At 36.1% G+C, this 10,786-nt stretch overlaps 1 protein-coding gene across 1 annotated transcript; it reads right to left on the minus strand.

The window, feature by feature from the left end:
• Window positions 1–2,212: 2,212 nt before the first annotated feature.
• LOC136206770 (transcription factor DIVARICATA) lies at window positions 2,213–4,805 on the minus strand. Its single transcript, XM_065997930.1, has 2 exons — window positions 3,634–4,805; window positions 2,213–2,943 (listed from the first exon to the last, which is right to left on the minus strand). The coding sequence occupies exons 1-2, from the start codon at window positions 4,089–4,091 to the stop codon at window positions 2,442–2,444; spliced, it is 960 nt and encodes a 319-aa protein (XP_065854002.1). The 5' UTR covers window positions 4,092–4,805; the 3' UTR covers window positions 2,213–2,441.
• Between the last annotated feature and the right edge of the window lie 5,981 nt (window positions 4,806–10,786).

Genomic DNA, 10,786 nt, shown 5'->3' on the forward strand with positions numbered 1-10,786 from the left:
GGACGGGTATGGGAAGACCCCCTAAGGTACCCGGTACCCGTTATAATTTTTTTCTGTATTAAAAAATATTAAGTGATGTCACTAAGCTACTTTATTTTTATTGATTAAGGTTCAATTTATTCAATTTTTAGATGGATGATTTATTAAATCTATACTTTGTTAAATTTGTAATATTTTTTGTTTTATTTATTTATGATTAACGGGTAAGGGTTCCCGCGGGTACCCGTGAATTAAATGGGACGGGTATAGGATGCAAAACATATACCCGTTAGGGTAATGGGAAGGGTACGGGTAGTTAAAAAATAAATGGGTAAGGGTTTGGGATTGGCACTACCCGCGGGTACCCTACCCGTTGTCATCCCTATTTATGATTTTACTCTTTATATGAGTTTAGACGGTACTAAAAGACTAATACGCCCCTGGTAAGGCTGTTCAAGCTTAGGGGCCTTTAAAATGTCATGGGCCTATTACTAGGCCTTATCCGATCCACAGAAACATCGTCAAGAAGCGAGATAATTGGTGCCCCTTGGCCGAAATGGGCCTCTAAAATAACATATGCCTATGGGCCTTGTCCAAACCAATTGGTAGGTGTTATTTTATTTTTCAAAATAGCTATCAACAAATGTTTCTCAATTGTACAATAATCACTTTATTGTTGTACAAGATTCGATCTTGAATTGTAACTTATTCTATAAATTTGATTATTATTATTATTATTTTGGAATTAAAAAATTTAACCAATATTAACCATACAATTGAAATCAAGAATAAAAAGAATCAAATTACTTAATCTTAATACTTCCTCAGCCTGCTCAACTTGTCCCTTTTTGTTAGCCAATTTTTCAGCCTCCAAAATTCAACCATGGTAATACATTTAGCCCATTTTTGCCAACATGGCAGTAACATGACACATGTTGGTGTTACCAACATTAGGAGACATGTTAAGCCAATTACTTATGATAAAATACATAGGAAATTAGGTTAATGTATTAGGTAAGTTCTTCCTTTAAATTCCAATTGGTTAAGCAAATATCTCCACAGCCACATGAGGCAAAAGAAATGAAAGCAGAAGAGTATATAATGCTATAATGAGTGGATTTAATACCAAAAAACCAGAATAAAAGTATCCAAAGTGCTATCAAATGCAAGTTGCAGAAAAGGAAAAAAGTTGTTCCTTTTACAAAAGAAAAGTAGGGCAGTTTTGTCATTTTTCAATGGAAAAAAAAGCCCCCAAAGACCCTTTCTTTCTTTTTTAAAAATATGCTTGTGTTATGCTGCCTTCAATTGTTTGCATAGTGGGGGGACCATATCAATATGTGCAAGCAATGTAATGGAGCACTACCCTTAGTTTCTTAGTGCCTACAATTACCACCACCAATGTACATTTTTCGTTTCGGTTTTCGCTCGTTTAATAACACGCTCGGACGAACAATATATCAGAACAAATGTTTCGTCATTCCCAAAACTCGAACCTGAGAATAAACAGCATTTTCCAACACGCTACAAGTATGCGTTTCTCGTCGAGAAAACAAGAAAAAGACCGGACCCCCACATTAATCTTTTCTGTTACACTATGTGCATAATTCAGAGGAAGATTCTTGCTATGGAAAAAAGAATAACTTTCACTAAATGAAAAGTGACAAAATGTCACTAACATAAACAGAGAATCTTCAAGGCCTTTTTGGAGTATTGGGGTAAATAACAATAACAAATTTATATAATATATGGTCTTTGATTGAACTAAAGTTTTAATTAAAAAAAAAAAACCAGCACCTCCTAGGGAACAGTTAGATTCTCTTTTATCTCTTCAAATTTCAGACTTCAAGAATCATTAAACCATGAATCTACCAATGGAACTGTTAAGAAGATAATCAACAAATCAAAGTCTAAACTTAACAGACTTTTAAACATCTTTCTGCATATTGAGAAAGAAGAACAAAAAAGACAGAATGAAGCATCAGATGCTTAAACTAATGGCCATAGTCTCAACTCTCAAGATTCCATATTCAAAATCTGTCAAACTAACCGAATCAAACGTTAAATCCTATGAACAAAACGGATAAGATATCGAGCATGAAAACAATAGTACTTGAAGCCAGTGAGTAGATTATTAAAGCATTTTATGGTCTCTTGAGATCGAGAATCGAATGATTGTTAGCTAATTCGCGGTATGGATAAGCTAGTTGAGCTGAAAAACTGAAAACACAAAGAGTAATCAATCAAAAGATGAGAGCTTTGATATAAATATGCTTCCTTTAGGTTCAATGATTTAATGACATTGACAACATCAAATGGCTATAGACTAATACAAGTCTCATGTTTAACATATTCACGTAGATGATCATCGATGATGTTTTCGTTATATGGCATAGACAAAGTACCCGAAAACACTAACAGACTCAACTCAATACCTTCACAAACTCTACATCCTTGGAGAGCTTTTACTGTCTTTGCATCTGTTGCATCTGAAAAACCAAGTTGTACGGGCCAAGTTGGTATCCGGGAAGAGCTCCTCTAAACAGACTTTGATCCTGTAATTTCGGGGCATACGAAGACATGCCACATAGGGGTGACATAAACAGATTGCCATTTGTTGAGTTGAAAATGGCTGCAGTTTCTTCATCATTCTGTGGCTTCCAGTCTAACAAATCTTTGGTTACGCAACCTGTTCGCGGTTGTGGATGTGTTTGCAGAGTTGTGGTTGAATGATCTGGGGATAATGGCTTCTTATCATCAGGAGAAGGCGAGTTGGTGTCAGGAAGATTGACGGTGGTGATATCGTGGATGCTTGATCTTCTCTTATCTTTCCCTCCTGTGCTCTGCCGGATGAAGTACTTCTGCGCATGACTAGCCACCTGAGTTGGTGTTCTAGTAGTCACAAAGTTCCGAGAAATGTTCCTCCAGTCGCCTTTTCCGTACTTCTGCAGACCCATCAGGAACTGCCTGCAAGTACCACCAAATAAACACAACTAAATGAACATATAAAACATGAAGAAAGAGACACCAATTCCATAAACAAATGATGAAATGTTAACTATCCTAATGTTTTGGCTACAAGAATAGCTCAACTCCAAGGAAGCAACTCTCGTGGCATCCCAGCGGAGTTCGAATCCTGCCCTACTTTTAGAGTCCAAATAGGCGGGCTGTTCGCCTTTCCCGAGGCCTTGGACTTAGAGAAACACTATCCTAATGCCTTTGCCTATTTGGCCGGCTCAACTTACAAGGAAGCGACTCTTGTGACATTCCACCCGAGTTTGAATCCTGCTCAGCTGTAAGTCAAGTCCCTCATTAGCCCTTCCTAAGGCCTTAGACTTAGAGAAACACTATCCTAATGCTCTACAAGAACTACAAGTTGCCAAGGAAGCGACTCTTATGACACCCCCACATGATCTCGAATCCCACCGCCCTGAGCAATATGTAAGATCACTCGTAATCTATGTTGCACGGACACACAACAGAAGGAAAGTGAAATAGACACAAATAGGGATGCGAAATGCAGAAATGCTACTAAGGATGAGTACTACAACAACAACGAACGACAGAGTCTTAGTCCCGAAATGCTTTAAAAGATTTATGTAGCAAAACAAGTCAAAATCTTGAAGAATGAAACATAGAGAGGAATGTGATATATACCTGTGTTCCTCCTCAGTCCAAGGAACTCCTTTCTTCCTTTCCTGATCGGAAGGGCGAGTGGCGGTGGTTCGCTTACCTCCGGGAGTATAGTAATGTTTGAAAGCATCAAAAACCTGATTAGTATTAGTATCATTATGAACCCATTCCAATGTAAAAGAATCAGAACTTGTGCAGCTATTGTAACCAGGAATTGGGATCAATCCAGCCTCAATATCACTAACATCTTCCTCCAATTCTCTGTACTGTCTGATTACATCACCTACTGTTTTTCCAGGGATTAAAGCTGCAACTTTCTGCCACCGATCAGGCTCATCTTTATCATATAACGCTAAAGCATTCTCAAATCTCTTGTTTTCTTCAGGGGTCCATTTTGTTCCTCTACTTTCTTGGAACAACCAGTTGGAATTCTCCAGATAAGAAGCTGGAGATAGGATTTCAATGGCCTGATTCATCATCATTTTAAACTGTACGGTACTGAAAAACTAGCTAGCATAGAATAGAATAGAAAAAGAAAAAGAAAGGTGGAATTTTTACAATTACAACGCAAAGAAACAGAGAGGTTCTGTATTTCTCTCTCTTTGAATTCAAAGAGAGAGAGAGAGAGAGAGAGAGGGAGAGAGAACAAATCAAGATAGAGAATGCAGAAGTGAGGAGTAGAAGTGGGGAATTTTCTTTATCATCACCAAGGAGTCATCAAATCAAGAAGAAGAATCTGAGCAACTTTTTCACATAAGCACAATTGAGGAATCTTAAAAAGTATACAACTTTCCAAAACCTAAGGAGAATTGAATTGAATTGAAGAAGAAATAACAAAAAGTTTAGATCTTTATTTTAATTGGTAAAAACCCTAGATTATAAACAGATGAATTCAATCAAAAACCCCAAAAGAAAGCAACCCCAAGACATAAAATTGACAGCTTTGAAGCTCAAACTCCACTAAAACAAGAGATTTAAGCAGAAAAGACCCAATTGAGAAGAGAGGAAAAAAGTAAAATTTATGGTTTGGGTAAGCTTTAATTTTGGGTGTTGAGAAAAGGCCAAAAAAGCAGAGGAATGGGTTAAAAGAAATGAAAACAAAAATGCCAGCTCCTTAAGAGGAAGAGAAGATCTATAGAACAGGAATGAGCAGAGTGAAGCAAAAGAGGTCAAAATGTGTTGAGTTGTGATTGGGTGAATTTTGTGTTTTGTGGGCGATGCTGTTGGGGGAAAAGTTCCCTAATTATATGCCCAAGAAAGAATGGCCCAATCAAAACCCTGAATTGTAAAGAGGAAGTCTTTGATTGGTTAAAGGGTTGAAGAGCCATATATTGAGGGTATTTTTGTAATTGTGTAAAAGGAAAAAAAAATTGTTACTAGGTACCAACTTTGACAATGTTGACGTTTAGCTAAAAGTATAATGACAAATATGTTATTGTCAATAATGCTTAAGAACTTCATTTTCCATTAAGCTAACTATCAAAAGACATGTTCTTTTCTTGTGCCCCATTTTAAGTATAGCCTCCCCTTATTAATGTTATGATATGTCATGTATTTAGTCGATTCGGTGTAGTTACTGTCGGAATAGAAGATTTGAGTAAGGAGCGACTTTAAGAATGTCGATGGATGTAGGAATAAATGATATTCTACGTTGGAAATAGAAAGAGAGTGATTGTTAGTAAAGTTGATTTCTTATACATTTAAATGTGTTTTAAAGTTGTAATGCCCAAACAATGTTAAAAAAATGTTATCGGCCATTTTTAGGTGCTCAAAATCATGAATTTGTTCTCATTTTCCTCGTCTAGGCTCCATGGTCGTTTTTTGGCCGCTTAGGGGTTGGGCAACGATCATAACAAAAAAAATATTTATTATTATTACTCTCTTCATTAGAACATCTTCAAGAGACTCTTAGTACACTCTCTAAAAATAATATAAATAATTGACTCTTAGTGATTTAAGAGTAACTAAGACATACCATCTCCAACAATACTCTTTATATTCATTCTTTATTTATTATTTTATCATTAAAATTATTAATTGTTATTATATTTACCAATAGTGAGAGGAGAGAGACTCTTCAATAATAAATTATTAATAAAAAATGAATTAAGAGGCACTAAGAGGTGGAGAGAGACTCTCTGTTAATAGAGAGGATAGAGAGGCTCTTAGTATTTTGAGGAGCCACTAAGAGGCAGTTGGAGCTAATTTTTCATTCTCCCTCCTCAAATTTTAACTTAAGAGCTAATTTAAGAGGCCGTTGGAGATGCTCTTACCGTATACAAGTTATTTTAGCAAATTAGTTTTTTTCCACATATAAATCATTTTAGTTTTCCAAAAACTTTTAATTTAGTTTTTCGGTCCAATTATTAATTTTTTTATCTTGATCTATGTGTTTTTTAACATTCCAAGGCTTATTCCCCAATCATGGCATGAGAGAAATTTTTTTTAGTTAACCAATGTAAATTCAGTAATTTTTTTATTGAAATATGGACCTAGCCTAACGGAAATCCCAACCAGGTTGGCACTCCTGAAAAGACAAAGACCCAAGATATATAAATGAAGAGAAGAAAAAATATGAATCCAATACAACAAATGCTATTAAGAAAATCTAAACATATCTCTACCAATGACATTATCTCTAGCTAAAAGGGAGCAGAAGTCCGAAAGGGTATTCCACAATTGTAAATCCGAGGCCAGACGTCCGTAATTAGCAAGAGCGTTCGCCACTTGATTTCCTTCACGAAACACATGGGAAACAACCACCTGTATATGCATCATTGAATCTAAACAATTTAACCAATCCACTCGCATTGTCCAGGGAATGATCTGCGCACGGGTACGAAAAATTCGAATAACGTAAGTTGAGTCACTTTCAATCCAGAGACGAGTCCATCCACGTGACCTCGCAATTGAGACTGCAAAAATAGCCGCTTGTAATTCTGCCATGTGTATCAAAGCATAATCAAGGGGGAAGGCAAATGACCCAAAAGGATGCCCTTGGCTATTTCGAAAAACCACACCGCAACCAGCTCTACCCGATATCACAGAGGCATCAGTGTTTGCTTTAATCCAATCAGACGGAGAGGGCTGCCATCTAACTTTAATGATTCGAGGGGCCCTATGACGACGAGCGTTTAACCCGAGATTATGGAGAATTGATAACTCCACAACAGAATTCCATACCGATCCTTTGCTGATTTCAGAGCTACGAATAGCAGACCAAAGAGAACGTAATGCCTCATGAATGTTTGGAGGCTTGCTCTCATAAATAGCAGCATTTCTAACAGACCAGATCGTCCAAACAGCGTTGAGAAGCGCGACCTGCCAAAGGGAAAGGACTTGCGAGCTGAACTTGTGTGAGAAGGCGTGTTGTAAGAGGGTCTGTAGAGAAGAATCAAGTACAAGTCTTCTACCAAATAAAGCCGATATGATGAACCAGATTTGAGAAGCAAAGGGGCAATGAACAAGCAAATGGTTACTCGTCTCATAAGCCATTAAACAGACCGAACAACGGGAAATTAGAGGCAGATCTCTAGCACGGAGCGCGGCATGAGTTGGTAAAGAATCCCAGTATGCACGCCAGCAGACCATGGAGTGTGACGGCTGAATAAAAGGTTTCCAAATTGACTGAAAAACCAAAGGCAAAGCCGGAGGATCACGTAGCCAGTGATAGAATAATTTTACCGTGAAGAGTCCATTGCTCGCAGGTCTCCAAAAACATAAATCATGTTCAAAGCCATTTCCATGCATATTCCGGATGCGCTGGTGCAACGGAGACTCTGTATATTAATTATATTTCTTAATTTGTGTGAAATACCCTAAAATGACTTATATAAAGGAATGAGTGGAGTATTATTTTTTTACTACTTTATTATAATTCATTTTTGAACATTATCGTATGGTTGTTGATGAATTATGTTTATTATTTTTGGATAATTTTATTTAATTGTGTTCTCTACTTGTTTCCATGATATGATTGAAGACTTTAAGAAAATTATTTCATAATTTTCAGTGAATTGTATTACTTAACAAAAATATTAGTTTACTTTTTTCAGTTGTTTCAATAATATTATTATTGAAATGTTATTTTTAACACATTTTATGTTATAAATATACATGTTTTTTTTGTTATATTAAATTAATTTATATTACTATTTTAGGATAGTATATACCTATTTTAATTACATTTGTATAATAAGTTGTTTATTCATGAATAAGAAAATATAAAAATGCAAATCTGATTAATGCTCGACTAATTTCCAATTAATGTCCAATGGTATATTTGGAATGGTATATTTGGGTTCGTCTGACTAGTGGCTAACATTTTTTACAACCTTGTGCCCAATATGTTATATTAGGGTCAAACGGACAATATGTAACTACCCGATCTTGAGTGGGTGGCGTCGGGATAGAAGGTCTAGTCAAGAAGCGGCTCTAAGGGATCACAATGGAGGCAGAAATGAACTATATCTCATATCGAAAATGGAGAGAGATAGAGAAATTAGAGCTTATTAGTAAGATGAGAATCCAACACATGCGGACACGTTTTAAAGCCGTGAGACACAATGTGTTGGATTTCGGCTAAAGCAGGGCCAGGTTATTACATTTGGTATCAAAGCCGACTCTCCACATAAGATGTGTGGTTCGAGGATGAACTATGCAGAAGCTGATGGCCCTATAACGACCTGGTCCAGAATGGATAACGTTGGGGTAGAATGCCTGAGCAAGGAGCGGCCTAAGAGATGGTGATGAGGGCAGGAATGAAATGAGTCTCATATCGAAAATGGAGAAAAAATCACTGAGGCTTGTTAGTAAAATGAGAATCCAATACATGTAGATGCGTTTTAAAACCCTAAGATCCAATAGGTCAGATTTAGACCCAATATGATTTTTTAGAGACAATTTGTTTAATACGATCATCACATTTAACATTTATGTTATTTATATTATAAATAATCATACAAAATATATAAACAACATTATAAATTGTTTTTTAATGAATTAGTGGCCCTCGCCTTCACTTTATTGAAAATGTCTCAATGAATTTGGATATGTATTCCTTATAAACAGTTGCGTTCACATGGACCCTGATTATCACAGAAATTTGATCATTCACCGTTAGATCTAGGCGGATTAAATATAAGCTTTAGAATATTTTGAATCTTCACTTTAGGATTTTAATCCGCCTAGATCTAATGATGAATGACCAAATTTCTGTGATTATCAGGGTCTATATGAACGCAACTATCCTTGTAAATACTTATATGTTCATTTTTCGATTAGTAATTTAACAAAGAATAAAAGAATACCAAATCTCAATTCTTCTAAGATTTCTTACAATGTAAAAATGATAAACTCTCTCTATTTTTTTTTTCTTTTATCATGTTTTAATCTACAGGTTTTTTTTTATAAATGTGTACGGTTATTTTTTCCCTATGATTAGATTTATACAGAACTACTTTCTATAAAAATTTATACTTTTGTAATAGTGAAATAATGAGAAAAATATATAAAAATAAAAAATAAAAAATTGATTGGGTGATATGGTAGTGCTATCATAGTTGGAACTTGGAATCTTTGGAAGTAGGTACCTTCTCAACTAGTTGTAGAGGCCCCACCACACACCTTATGTTGAGAAGCAATTGGATTAAATTTAAATATGATTTGAAAGGAAAGGGAAAGGGAAGGGCTCACAATAATAAATCATTTACCTATATTACCTCTCTATCTCCTATTTCTTTGGACACATTAATAACCATTTGGTAGGAAGGACAATACAAGATTAACCCTAAGCCTAAGCCGCCATTTCTCATTCCCTTACAACTCCTTGAAGAAGTTGATGATAAGGTATGAGAATATCACTTTAGGATATGGTAGTTTTCTTGGAAGATATGGTACTTATATTTCTTGATATCTATCTCGTTGTATTCGAGAAGTTTTCGATGTCCTTCTTCTTCTTTTCTTTTGGTTTGAGATAAAAATAACAACAGGTTAGAAAGAGGTTGGTGTTCGGTGAACCCGCTCTAATACTTAAGTTAGCAAATATTGAAATAAGGTTGAAGATAATCAAGAGTATTATAATGTAATGTGTTTACGTACCTCATATGGATCATATATCTTTTTTATATATATAGTGGCTATCAAAGGTAATCTTTGTCATTTTGATAATGTACCCTAATGAGTCATCAGACACGTGTCAACCTTCGTTTGGTTCTAGTAGATGCATATTATGACGTCGTGAGGTGGTGCACTTTACCATACAACAAGCCTTCTTCCAAGTGTCCTAATTTCATTGAAGGTCTCTAGGGTCTCAAGCGGCGGGCTGTCTTTTGTCTCATTTCCTTTCGCAACCATCTAAGTTGATCTAATTGCTGTCTCTTCCTACTCGTACGGCTGTTGGAATGAGAAGTGGGAATTCTTTCATGTGGCCGGTGGGTGTCATTCATATTTTCAGAGAATATTCATTTCTCTAGATTGGACGACTTCCATGAATCCTCTAGATTCGAAGGGTGACATTGATCCATGTGTAAGGATGGTTCCATGAAATATTCCTTAGGGTATACCCCCCTTTTAGCCCTCCTCTGAGCTCTTTAGGGTTCAGAATGTCGAAGGATTGATGCTTTGTTTGCCAAATCTTTAGATAACATGAAGGATTGAAAATATTGCCTTATCCTCTTTGGGATGTCTTAATAAAGCGCGCGCTTCCACATCGTTACGCAAGCGTGGAGTTGGTGGCCTAGGAACTTGTACTATTACGTCTACGCACATCATGCCAAATGTTAATCACGTCGCTCACTCTTTTCGTGCCATTGTTTGGGACTCTTTGGTTACTCTTCATTCGTTGCCTCCGAATCAAAATCATTGGAAACAACACCATCCTCATGACTAGACTCAAAATTACAGTCGTAGGGATCATCTTCCTTTTTTTTTACTTTCTGTTGCTGCCACTTCATCTAATTCATGAAGCTTTCCTATTTTTAGAGGAGTTAGAGGTGTGGGAGATATCTCTAACTTTGTATCATGCTGAAATTCTCCCTTTTGAATACCCCCGAAAAACTTTTAATGGAGGATGTTAGAGCAGCCATTACATTAGTCATCACTTTCTCAGGTTGCTCCATCATTTCATGATAATCTTGTAGGGAATCTTTCTTTAGTTGATTCTCCTTTATAAGTAATG

The sequence above is a fragment of the Euphorbia lathyris genome, chromosome 9, assembly GCF_963576675.1.
Source record: "Euphorbia lathyris chromosome 9, ddEupLath1.1, whole genome shotgun sequence".
Classification (NCBI taxonomy): domain Eukaryota; kingdom Viridiplantae; phylum Streptophyta; class Magnoliopsida; order Malpighiales; family Euphorbiaceae; genus Euphorbia; species Euphorbia lathyris.